Raw genomic sequence first — 13578 nt, forward strand, 5'->3', positions numbered from 1 at the left:
AGCGGGGGGAGGGGGGGAAGGAACCGAGTCCGGACCAGAGACGTCTCAGCCCCATTTCCGGCCCAGCCCTCCGCGCGGAGGAGAGAGGCGGGGCCTAAGAGAGGGGGCCCGCTTGGGGGCGGGGCCTTTACTCCACAACTCGAAGGGGGCGGAGCCTCTGACGGGGAAAAGCGATCGAGGGCGGAAAGCAAGCGGGTGGGGCCTGTGAGGGGCGGGGCTAACGTGGCCTGGCCGGGGATTGGGCGAGGGGCGGGGCCCGGGGCGGGGCCCGGGGCGGGGCTGTGAGCTGAGCCCCGGATCACAGGTGAGGGAGAGGCGGGACCAGAGTGGCATCCTCGCTGCCGGGGAGATGCAGGTGCCAACGCGAGGCGCCCCCTGGGGCTTCACCTCTAGGGCCCAGGCTCGGCTCGAGCTCCGGCTCCAGCGTCTCTGTAGCTAAGAGGGAGAGAGACGCCGGAGTCAGAGACACGGAGCACCTGAAGAGCCGCGCCCAGTGAGAGCCGGGGGGCCTCCCCTCCCCTCCCCCATAGCTAGGAGCCAGAGAACCCACCCCGACCCACGCATCATACCCCCAACAGACTCCCTGAACCTCACATCCAGCACACTAGCCGGCATCTTTACTCCTCCCGGGGTCGTTCCCCTTCCCCCTCCCGCTGAAATCCCAGAATCTTCCATCCCTCCCAGCCCCCACCTTCCTCTCTCCTCTCAGCATCTTCTCCCTCCCCAGAAATCCCAGAGCCTTCCATCCCTCCCAGTCCCCACCTTCCTCTCTCCTCTCAGCATCTTCTCCCTCCCCAGAAATCCCAGAGCCTTCCATCCTTCCCAGTCCCCACCTTCCTCTCTCCTCTCAGCATCTTCTCCCTCCCCAGAAATCCCAGAACCTTCCATCCCTCCCAGTCCCCACCTTCCTCTCTCCTCTCAGCATCTTCTCCCCCCCCAGAGATCCCAGAATCTCCCATCCCTCCCAGTCCCCACCTTCCTCTCTCCTCTCAGCATCTTCTCCCCGCCCAGAGATCCCAGAATCTCCCATCCCTCCCAGTCCCCACCTTCCACTCTCCTCTCAGCATCTTCTACCCCCAGAGATCCCAGAACCTTCCATCCCTCCCAGTCCCCACCTTCCTCTCTCCTCTCAGCATCTTCTCCCTCCCCAGAAATCCCAGAACCTTCCATCCCTCCCAGTCCCCACCTTCCTCTCTCCTCTCAGCATCTTCTCCCCCCCCAGAAATCCCAGAACCTTCCATCCCTCCCAGTCCCCGCCTTCCTCTCTCCTCTGAGCATCTTCTCCCCCCCAGAAATCCCAGAGCCTTCCATCCTTCCCAGCCCCCACCTTCCTCTCTCCTCTGAGCATCTTCTCCCCCCCCAGAAATCCCAGAATCTTCCATCCCTCCAAGTCCCCACCTTCCTCTCTCCTCTCAGCATCTTCTCCCCCCCCAGAGATCCCAGAATCTCCCATCCCTCCCAGTCCCCACCTTCCTCTCTCCTCTCAGCATCTTCTCCCCGCCCAGAGATCCCAGAATCTCCCATCCCTCCCAGTCCCCACCTTCCTCTCTCCTCTCAGCATCTTCTACCCCCAGAGATCCCAGAACCTTCCATCCCTCCCAGTCCCCACCTTCCTCTCTCCTCTCAGCATCTTCTCCCTCCCCAGAAATCCCAGAACCTTCCATCCCTCCCAGTCCCCACCTTCCTCTCTCCTCTCAGCATCTTCTCCCCCCCCAGAAATCCCAGAACCTTCCATCCCTCCCAGTCCCCGCCTTCCTCTCTCCTCTGAGCATCTTCTCCCCCCCAGAAATCCCAGAGCCTTCCATCCTTCCCAGCCCCCACCTTCCTCTCTCCTCTGAGCATCTTCTCCCCCCCCAGAAATCCCAGAATCTTCCATCCCTCCAAGTCCCCACCTTCCTCTCTCCTCTCAGCATCTTCTCCCCCCCAGAAATCCCAGAACCTTCCATCCCTCCCAGTCCCCACCTTCCTCTCTCCTCTCAGCGTCTCCTTTCCCTGCCTCCAGAAACCCCAGCCTCTTTCTTGCTTCCCTTTCCCTGCCTTCCTCTCTCCTTCCAGTATCTTTTCCCCACTCCAGAAGTCCCAGAATCTTCCATCCTTTGCAATCCCTAAACCTCTCCTCCCCCACCAAATCTCAACATCTTTCCCAAGAAATTTACAGAACCTCTCTGTTCTTGATTCTCCTCCCCTCTCCTTCTCCCCCTCCTTGATCCACAAAAATCTTCCCTCCATAGATCCTGCACCCTAACATGTTCTTTCCCCCACAAATCTCCCCTTCACAAAGCTAGCATCCACATCTTCCTTTCTTCTCCCCATCCCCCAGAATCCTATTTTCCCAAGAACCACCTAGAATATTCCCTTATCCACAGAATTCCCTAGACTTCTTCCCCCTTCTCAGTCTCCTATCCAAAAACTCCATCTTTCCCTGCATAAAATTTTCTTCTGCATAGAACCCCCCAGAATCAATTCAACAAGCATTGTATGTTATGGACCAGAGATATAGACTCAATCAAAGGAAAGAAATAAGCATTTTTTTAAGTTCCTACTATGTGTTAGGTACTCTGCTAAACGTTATTTTGTTTGACCTTCATAACAATCCTGGGAGGTAGGAGCTATTATTATTTTCATTTTACAGTTGAGGAAACTGATATAGGACAGAAATTAAGCATCTCACCTAGGGTCACACAGCTGGAGTATCTTAATCCTGAACTAGAACACAGGTCTTCCAGGCCCTCTCTCCACCTATGCCACCCAACTGTCCCTGCCTTTAAAGAACTAACATTCTACTGGGAGTATTTTTCTTTGTTATACCAATTATCTTTTTGAACTTCACAACAAATACAATGTGATGCAGGTGCTCCACCATTTACACATACAGAAACTGAGCCTAAGGGACTTAACTTTAATACTCTATCTGCCATACTTCTATGCCTATCAGTTGGGGTAAACTTCCTCTTCCCCAGACCTTTCCCTTCCAAAAATTCTCATCTTCCAACTAGTCTTCCCTCTTCTTTCTCATAAACCCCACTAGGATTTTCTTTCCCTTCCCTGCACCTAAACCCTCAAATTTCTCCCTACCCCATTCCTCTCAAAAGCAATCCTCTTAAATTATAAGATCACAGAATTTAGAACTGAAAGGGACTTTAGCCATTTAGCCCAATAACATCAAATAGAAACAGTCTCCACAGGTGACATAATAACTTAGAAATTCACAAATTAACATGATCTATATTATTATTTTTATTTATTTTGTTAAACATTTCCAATTACATTTTAATCTGATTCAGGTTGTACTCAGGAGTTTTGCTGACTATGACTTTGACATCTCTGATCTAATCCAAAGCCTTCATTTTACAGAGGAGGAAAGTGAGGATCAGAAAGACTAAGAGGTTTGTCCAAGTTCATACAGGTAGTAAATAACAGAGCTGGTATTTAATCCAGGTTTCTCTGATCTAAATCTATGTTCTTTCTGCTATTCCATGCCTTCTAGATCCCACATCTTCTCTCAGATCTCCCAGACTTCAGAATCTTCCCCTTCCTTCCCAGATCCATCCCAGAATCCTAACACACAACACTCCCTGAATCTTTCTTCCCTTCATATGTCTCCAGTCTTCTTTTCCCCCTTCTTTTGCCTCTCCCAACAATCTTCTTCCTATAAAACCTATTCAGAATTTTCTACCCTTCATAGATCCTACTCCAGGATCAACTTCTTCCCTCATACAACCGCCATAAACTGCCTAGAATTCTTCCCCTTGTAGAAACCCCCAAATTATCCTTCTAGGTCCTCTCTGATCTGGCCATCCATCCTGGGAATCTTCATTTACCACCAGAACAACCTACAGGATATTGTTTTCCTCCCTCCTCCCCTAGAATCCTGTGCAGGTACTCACAAATACAGACACACACACACACACAGATTTTTTCCTTTCCCCCAAGCCCCCCAGAATCTACCTTCTCCTCATCCATCGTATCATAACCTCCATAAATTGCCTAGAATCTTCTTTTTTCCCACAGGCCCTCCACTACTAAGAATTATTTTCTCTACTGATGCCTCAAAATCCTTCCTCCCACACTGTTTCCCTCGAATCCCTACTTTCACTGATTTCCCCCATTTTTCCTTCCTAGCCTACAATATTTCCTCCTTTTACTGACTTTTAGTATTTTCCTCTTCCCCTCAGAGATTCACTCCCCCCTCCTTCATATAAGTCTTCCAACATGAGCAGTCCCTCCTCTTAAAAAAGGTTCCTCAAAATGTTCCTCCTTCATAAATCCTTCAGAATGCTTCCTCCCTCCCCATCAACTCTTCTCATATCCTTTCTCTCACTGATTTCCTCATGGACTCTCCTCTTCTACTAATTCTGCAGAAGCCTCCCCTACCAAATGGACTTCCCCCAGAATTTTCCATCCCATGGATCCCCTCCCCCAGTAGCTTTAGCCTACTTATCCCCTCAGAATATCTAATTCCACTGACCCTCCTCAACCACTATCCTGCAAAATCATTCTCTTCCCATAGACCTGGAAGAATTTTTCTCATTTCAAAATCATTCATTCTCCTGCAGATACCTGTAGCCAGGCCTAGACTCCAGCATCATGAGTCAAGAGTCCAAAGTGAACACCAAGGAGTCATCTCCTCAGGCACCTTCCAAACCCAAGTGAGAAGGGAGGGGACCCTAAGATATTTGTGAGTTGGGGAGGTGAGTGGGAAAAACTGATAGTACTGAGGAATTAAGAGTGTAATGGAAAGGAGGATGCTCAAAGCTTAAACACTTGGAGGATGACAGAAAGAGGATTTGTTTCTATTAAGAACACTGAGTCCTCAGTCCCATAACTTTCTCTTCTTGGGGCCTTCTTCAGTGGACATACTCTAAAACTCCCCTTCTACCACCTCCAGGAAGTCAGTGCCTGTCCTGGACCCATCAGGGGATCGGTATTATTGGTGGCTCAACACCATGGTGTTCCCAGTCATGTACAATCTCATTATCCTTGTCTGCAGGTAAGAAGAGGGAAGAAGGACAGAAAGGCACTTGGTATGGTCTAAGGGTATGGAGGAAGGAGAAAGAGGACTTTCTTATGCTACTTTTGGGAGGCCCTGGGAGGAATAAAGGGGTTTTCATTACTAGGACCCTGGAATAGAAGTAGCTGCATCCAGGTCCCTCTCAAAATATTCCCTCCTCTATCCCCAGGGCCTGCTTCCCAGATCTCCAGCATGGCTACTTGGTGGCTTGGTTTGTCCTGGACTACCTAAGTGACTTTCTCTATTTAGTGGACATTGTCGTACGCTTCCACACTGGTCAGTGATATCGCAACCCAGGTTCCCCAAATGCCTTACAATCCTTCCTGTTTCCTGTCCCGCCATAACTCTTTGGTTCCTACTGATCCATTCCACCAACCCTACTCTACTCCCAAGATTCAGTTCAACAAACTTTTATCAGGTACCTGTTATAGGTAAGGCGTCATTTTAGTTGTCAGGGATACAAAACCAGACCCAGATTTCAAAGAATATACATTCTATTGGGAGGAAGAAACAGGGAGGGGAGTTAAGCGGGCAATGAAAACTTGTGCCCAGATAATTAAAGTAAATAGAAGACCATTGAAGTAGGGAGAGAGAGCACTAACAATTAAGTGAGTTACAAAAGGCTTCAGGGAGGAGGCAGCACCTCAGTAGATCTATGGGAAGGTAGGGATGTGATGAGGCAGAGCTACAGAGGGAGTACATTCAAGGAATGGGAGATAGTCCTGCAAAGGCATGGGAATGGGATCAAATGTTAAATACTGTGAAAGGCTGAAAATACCTTGATAATTTCCCCATTAACCCCCCCTGAAGCCTACTGACCCCTCTGTCGACCTTGAAAATGTGTCCAGGCCCCGTTCTGGCTTTTTTGGAGCCAACCCTGTTACTCCTTTCTAACCTCAGGCTTCCTGGACCAGGGCATCTTGGTGCTGGACAAGGGTCAGATCTCTCGGCGCTACATGCGGACATCATATTTCTTGTTGGATATATTGTCCCTGGTGCCCACAGACTTGGCATACTTGCGCTTGGGTCCACATATACCTACACTGAGGCTCAATCGTTTTCTTCGAGTTCCACGCCTTTTTGAGGCCTTTGACCGAACAGAGACACGTACAGCATATCCCAATGCCTTCCGAATTGCCAAACTAATGCTATATATCTTTGTTGTCATCCACTGGAATAGCTGTCTATATTTTGCATTGTCCCGATACTTGGGCTTTGGACGTGACGCCTGGGTCTACCCTGACCCAGCACAGCCTGGCTTTGAACACCTTCGTCGCCAGTACCTCTACAGTTTCTACTTCTCTACACTCATCCTCACCACTGTAGGAGATACACCACTGCCAGCCCGTGAGGAAGAATATCTTTTTATGGTGGGCGACTTCTTGCTGGCTGTCATGGGCTTTGCCACCATAATGGGGAGCATGAGCTCAGTCATCTACAATATGAACACAGCTGATGCAGCCTTCTACCCTGACCACGCACTTGTCAAGAAATACATGAAGCTGCAGCATGTCAATCGCCGACTGGAGCGTCGAGTCATTGACTGGTGAGGGTCTAGCTGCTCAGAGAATGGGAGGTTTGGGGGCAAGGGGAAGAGCTTGGCCATGAGTACTCAATGACTGTTGTCTTACGGGGAGTACTTGGATGTTGGGACATGTTAATTGGGAAGGAGGAAGGCTTTGCAAGATATGAAGTATCTTACTGGCAAACATTCAGCCATAGAAAGAGAAGCTGGAGGGCATCAGTGACAAGGAGGTGTGGCTCAGGGATAGGGAACCAAGAGTATGTTACTAATTATTGGAAACTTGGTGGCAGGAGTGTGGAAGTGCAAGGGAAGAAATGGGAGAGAATAGGAAGGCATTTGAAGAGGAGACAGAAGAAAGAAGATAGGCAGTGCCACACAGAGGAAACATCACTGGATTTGGAATTAGAAGTGTCTGGCTTTGAATTTGAACCCTGCTAGTTACTTCTAAGTCCTTAGAAATAAGAGTAAACTGGAATAATGAAATGAATTATTTGAATCTCAATTTCCCCAACTGTATAACCAAGTTGGACTCAAGTCCATTCTGACTCTAAATCCTAAAATGCTATGATGTTAATGAAGAGATTTTTATTTAGAGATGGTCTAGACTAGATAACCCTTCTAGCTTTGAGATTTGGGGATTCTGTGAGTCAATTTGTCTGCAAGCAATTATGAAACATGTATTAAGTATTAAGATACAATCCTTATCCCTAGAGAACTCACATTCTAATAGAGAAAACAGCATGAATTGATAAAGGGAGACATTAGTGACTGGGAGGACTGGGAAAGATTCCCTGCAGAAGGTCTCATTTGAATTTTGAAGGAAGCCAGGGTAACTAAGAACCAGAGATGAGGAGGCAGATTCTTCCAGAGATAGGTGGCAAGTCTGGTATACCCATGGTGATGGGAGTTTCTTTTTCAAGGAGCTACAGGTAGGACAATGTGAGTAGAGGGTAAAGATTATAGAAAGAAGGGAGGTGAAAGGACTAGAAAGGTTGGGAGGTCCTGAGGTGATTTTTCTAAAACTTACATCTAATTATTTCCCCTGCCCCTACTGCCCTGCTCAAGAAACTCTTTTGACTCCCTATTACCTTCAGGATCTCTATTACATAAAGAATCTTACAATCAATAACTGGAAAGATAAATCATGTTTATCTCATTACCACTTGAGCACCCTAAGGACCAGAATGTTTTTCACTTTTTATTTGTATTCACAGTGATTAGCACATTGTCTAGTATAGAGTAAATGTTTAATGATTACTGCATTTTGTAAATGAAGATACTGTGGCCCAAGAAGAACAGTAAACTACCCTCAGATAAGTTAACAGGGCCAAATTCAGTTCTCCTACCACCACACTGAACTTGTCCTTCTGGGACTGTTAGATTCCCAGACTTTTGCATGTGATAGATCACACATGTCAACTCCACTTCACCTAAACTGAGAGCTTCCTGATTTAAAGATTTAACTTTGTTTAAAGACATCAGAAGAACCTCTGTATGGAGTAATAATAATTACTACTAATAATAATAATAATAGCTGGTAGAGTTCCCTAAAGTTTTCAAAGTGATCTGCATAAATTTATCTCACTGGGTTGCAGAAAATTGATTACTTGTTGATAGGCACTAATAGTAAAGTCTCAGGGAAGAGAGGTATCATTTGAAGGAACTGGGGGTTTTTTAACTAAAGAGAAGATTTAAGGGACACATGATCAGGATCTTTAAGGATCTGAAGAGAAGCTATACTATAGAAGAAACATCAGACTTGTTCTGCTTGGCAGACTTAGAAGCAATGAATAGAAGTTGCAAAGAGGCAGATTTCAGTCCCAGTAAGAAAAAAACTTTCTGAAAGGTAGAACTGACCCAAAGGGAAATTGGTTCCTTGGGAGGTATAAGTTCCTATTGCTGGAGGACTTCCAGGGGAAGTTTTACTCATATGTGGAAGAGATATGGGTTAGACTGGATTAGATCAAATAGCCTCACTGGTCAGAGATTCTGTGATTATTGAAAAGCTAGGATCTGTAGTGGATAATGTGGAGCCAGGCAGAGGCAGCAAGGTGTGGGTCATAGGGTAGGGAGAAGAGCCTATCTGTCCACAGCCCACCACCACCTCTGTTACCATTCTAGGTACCAACACCTGCAGATTAATAAGAAAATGACAAATGAAGTGGCAATTCTGCAGCATCTACCTGAGCGCCTGCGTGCTGAGGTTGCTGTATCTGTGCACCTGCCCACCCTAAGCCGTGTGCAGATCTTCCAGAACTGTGAGGCCAGTCTCTTGGAGGAGCTTGTATTAAAACTGCAGCCCCAGACCTATTCACCAGGAGAATATGTGTGCCGTAAGGGCGATATTGGCCGTGAAATGTACATCATCCGGGAGGGCCAGTTGGCTGTGGTAGCTGATGATGGTGTTACCCAATATGCAGTGTTGGGTGCTGGGCTTTACTTCGGGGAGATCAGCATCATAAATATCAAAGGTAGGAGAATGGGGGTGGCTCAAATGGCAGGCAAGGAAATGAGCTCCTGGTTCTATCTGAGGGAAAAGATGCTCTATATCCTGAGTCTAGAAGGACCCCTGGGAAAGAGATTCATGACTCAGAGGCCTAGAGATTATTGGGTGGATCCTAAGGAAGGGACTCTCGATTCAGTATCTGGAAAGAGGAGGGACCCAGAGATGGTTTTTATATGGAAGACCTAAGAGAAGGGTCTATCCTCCAGGTATTGTGTTCAATAAAACAACATGTTGAAGAGTCTTTCCTTGGGAACAGGACCAGAAAAAAATCTTTTATTGAGGGGTGCAGGGATGAATCCTGAGGGAGGGACCAGAGAAACTGGGAGTCTCAGTTGTGAGGAAAGGACATTACCTCCTATATACTCACAGCTCATTCCTTGGGTCATTCTATACAGGGAATATGTCTGGTAATCGTAGGACTGCAAACATCAAGAGTCTGGGCTACTCAGACCTCTTCTGCCTGAGTAAGGAAGATCTTCGAGAGGTACTGAGTGAGTACCCACAAGCCCAGGCTGTCATGGAGGAGAAGGGTAGAGAGATCCTGCTCAAAATGAACAAACTGGATGTGAATGCAGAGGCAGCTGAGATAGCCCTGCAGGAGGCTGTGGACAACCGCCTGCGTGGCCTTGATCAGCAGCTAGATGAGTTGCAAACCAAGTTTGCCCGCCTCCTGGCTGAACTGGAGTCTAGTGCCCTCAAGATAGCCTATCGCATTGAGCGACTAGAGTGGCAGACCCGTGAGTGGCCAGCACCTGAGATGACTGGAGAAGCCGCTGATGATGAAGGGGAGGGGGCAGAGGAAAAGATCTCTTAGACTCCAGGTCACACACACACACACACACACACACACACACACACACACACACACCCTTGACTTCAGCTTTAGGATGATCTTTACCTTCAGATGGCAAACCTCAGAGAAGTCCCAGAGATACAGGAAAATTTATAATCAATATGTCCCAGCTAGAGGTAGAGTGGAAACCTAGTTACTCCCCTTTGCCCAAAAAGGGGAGAGGTGAAAAAATACTTGCTCAAACGTCATTGATGGGCTACATGTTAGCACCCAATGAAACACTGACAATTCTGATTGAAGTGTTAGGAGAACCCATGGTTATACATTGATGTTCTCACACATCCATGCCAGGCTTCTCAGCCTCTGGCAGAGATAATCACATTCATATGCCCCCATGAACATATGTGTAGTCATATTACATGTGAAACCATTTTTTCCCACAAATAGCAAAATATTTAGAGCAGAATAACAAATAACAATGGAAAGACAAATAGTGAATCATTCTTGGCCTCCCCATATATGAAGACATACAGTCCTCCATAGAGAGGAGAAAAAACTTCTGTGAAAAAGCCATGTGTCCCCTTCTAAGTCTCCCACATGTTTTTTCTCAGTCAGACAATCCAAGCTCATTCTAAGATCATAGTTAGACTTGCCTTCTAGGAAACCCCAGGCTCCTCTAAAGGTTACAGAAATGGCACTGAATGAACAATGACTATGTTGCATCCCAATAAAGTATTTGAAACTTTTCAAGTGTCTTTGATGGCTCTAGGCCAAAAAAGGGCTTGGGGGGAGGTGGGGAGAGGAGGTAAGAGAAGAGGGAAGGTTGGAGAATATGCCTAGAGAAGAATTTCTCCCATTCTATCTCAGAAAAGCTGGAAAAGCTTGGAAACCAGAGGGTATAAAAATTTCTATAGGCAATCTATTCCAAGAGGTAGAGATAGCACAGAATGCAACAGCACAATAAAAGCTTGTAGATGACATATTGGTGTGAAATTTAGCTGTCCCAACTGTATCCCTTCACTTCTGACCTTTTACCTTTTACTTCTGGTCTTGAAGTCTCCTAGCTCAATGCCAGTGCAAAGACCTGCCACTTCTCTCAGTCTTATCTCTGAGACTACTGCTGAATATTCAGAAGTTTAAGTTTTTAGAACAAATTCTTATTAGAGTTTAGAACAAATAGAGTGTTGTATAGAGTTAGGCCCCAAAGCATCAGAGTGTTTTTTAAGGCCAATGAACTATTGTAGTTCTCATAGTTTCTTTTCCAGAAAATCATGTCTTAGAATAGTATTCTGACTTTAAATATTCTTGTATCCTAACCTCCCATTTGACCCCCACCCTATGTTAGCTCCATTCCCTGTCTTATCTCTGGTAGAGGTTCTCTCCTTTTGGGGCCTCATCTTTTACCTTCTACTCATACATTCTATACTTGTTCTATCAATGTGCTCTTTGAGGATTTTTTCCCCCTGGCTTCTAGCACCTTTAGGAGAAAAGTATTCTCTCTAATCCCTGAGATCATATCCTAACTGTAGGTTGGCCATAATGACCTTGAAAACTTCTTTGATCTTTACTGAATTTCTTTCAAGTTCCTTATCTTGGAAAAATATCCTGCTCCTTTTCTCCTTGCCCTGAGAATAGTCTCTAAACTTTTAGAATAATAAGTATGTAATTTATAAGGAATCTTAGAAATCATTTGATTAAGTCCCCTCCTAGGTAAGGAAATTATAGAAGCAGAGTCATTTCCCCAAGGTCATAAATACAACAGTGGCAGAGCCCCAGGGCTCCAAAGTCATTAACCTCCAATCTCAGTGATTTTCACCATGTTAATTCATAGGATTTTTTCAGATTTGGCAGGGAATGCATCTTATACAACCCGTAACAGACCAACAACATGAAAATCAAATTCATTTATCAATATTTAGTGTGAGTAGAGCACTTCACTAAGGGACTTGGAGAGAAACAAAACTCCCATCTCTAGGAACTAACTGTCAAGCAAGGGAAATTGAGACCAAAATAGAATAATTAATTATTATATATAAGAGAAATGCATTTTAGACCAAATTTATGGTTTTCCTATTTCTACCAATATAGAGCAGTCATTTGTTCTGCAATTTATAGTTTTAGAGTTGTCTGGAGCACTGAGGGTAAGGGATTTGGCTCTGGATCTCACAATCTGCACCAGTCAGAAACTTGACATAAATTATACATCTTCCTGACTCCAGTTCTCATTCTCTAAGCCACACTCTCCAAAATTAAGTCCAGTGGATGAAAGCATGAGTTATGTCCATTAGAGATTTACAAAATAAAATGGTATTGGAAGTCTATTAGAGTAAAAAGTTTGTTGAATTGAATTGTTGAATGTCATTATCAACTGAGGGGAAAAGGAGAAGGCTTCTTGGAGGTGCTAGCATTTATGTTGGTCTTTAAAGGATGGGCTCAACAGGCAAAGATGGAGAAGGAGAATATTCCAGTTACAGAAAACAACTTCTGTAAAGGCATGGAAGTATGAGAAGTTGATGCATGTAGCTAGAAATTCAGTGTGACAACAGACTGGAGGTGATCTTTATCCAAGCAGGGTTCCAGAACTAAAATACTAAGTTTACATGGGTCAGATTAAATCTGAGAAACTTTTCATAATTCTCCATTTTGGCTTCTAACCCCACTCTGGGTTTCCTTTATGAATATTAGGATTTATCTCATTTCTAGATCTCTATGAAAAAAGAAAAAATCCCTCAGTTACCAAATACTTAGTCTAATCAGGCCTCAGACATTTAATAATTGCCTAGCTTTGTGATCTAGGGCAAATCACTTAACCCCATTGCCTTAAATAAATAAATTTTAAAAATTTAAAAATAAAAATTTAGTCTAAGAAGACATGAAATATAGGCCAGGTTTTATTTAACCTCATTTTTAAAATTTAAAGGACTCATACCTTGGTCTATAAATAATCAAAACAATCCTCTTTCTATCTCCAATAAATCTCTGTTCCCCCTCAGGGACCTATACAGTCTTCTAAATTTCACCTTGCACCTGGGTGCAACACTTCCCTCCAAAACAAAAAATAACAAAAAAGTGAAGGAAACCATTTGCATTCACTAGAGTTGATCCATGGACTTCCAAAGTCTACATAGATCATGACAAAATACTTTTTCCATAGTAAGACTCTGTCCCTTGATGCTTCTTGACTCCATACCCTGCTCATACCAAGAAATCCTTCCAAAAATTCATGCAATTTGTTCCTTCCTCTAATTCCTGGATCCCACCAGTTCCCAACAGTTCTTGGCATCCTGGTGGAACCACTAGTAGTACAGATTTACTTCCAGTTAACGGAGTCCATATATGTTCATCTTCTGCCTTCAACTTTGATTTTCCTCTCTTCCAAGCTTTCCAACCTGCCTCTTAAAATGCCAGTTATGTGAACTGACTGTGAACCATTCAGTCATGCTCAGCATGGTATTAATGGGACAATTCAGGAGAAAACAAGAAATCCATACCTTATCAAAGAAACTTAATTGTCAAGGAAATTTAAAATCTTATTAAGGAGGCTTCATTAATACCAATAGGACAAAAGAGAACTTTTACAGCTTACAATGGAAATTTCACACACACCTGAACTCAGGATAATGCTGAGAGCATAACCTTTATTCAAGAGGTAATAAGTACTCAAAGATTTTTGAGTAGACTAGATCTATACATTATTTTGGCAATAAGATAATGAATTAGAGGGGATAGAAAGTACAAGATTA

The 13578-nt window shown here is 44.9% G+C and overlaps 1 protein-coding gene across 2 annotated transcripts; it reads left to right on the forward strand.

The window, feature by feature from the left end:
* The first annotated feature begins 81 nt into the window (after positions 1-81).
* CNGA4 (cyclic nucleotide gated channel subunit alpha 4) lies at positions 82-10554 on the forward strand. Of its 2 annotated transcripts, XM_074217438.1 has the most exons (8): positions 82-195; positions 3285-3386; positions 4557-4649; positions 4889-4990; positions 5181-5287; positions 5912-6557; positions 8658-9007; positions 9438-10554. In XM_074217438.1, the coding sequence occupies exons 3-8, from the start codon at positions 4588-4590 to the stop codon at positions 9854-9856; spliced, it is 1686 nt and encodes a 561-aa protein (XP_074073539.1). In that variant the 5' UTR covers positions 82-195; positions 3285-3386; positions 4557-4587; the 3' UTR covers positions 9857-10554. The 2 variants fall into 2 exon arrangements, with proteins under 2 accessions (XP_074073539.1, XP_074073540.1); XM_074217439.1 differs by lacking the exons at positions 82-195; positions 3285-3386 and adding an exon at positions 323-493.
* The last annotated feature ends 3024 nt before the right edge of the window (positions 10555-13578 follow it).

Source organism: Macrotis lagotis, chromosome 1 (genome assembly GCF_037893015.1).
Source record: "Macrotis lagotis isolate mMagLag1 chromosome 1, bilby.v1.9.chrom.fasta, whole genome shotgun sequence".
In the NCBI taxonomy this organism is placed as follows: Eukaryota; Metazoa; Chordata; class Mammalia; order Peramelemorphia; family Peramelidae; genus Macrotis; species Macrotis lagotis.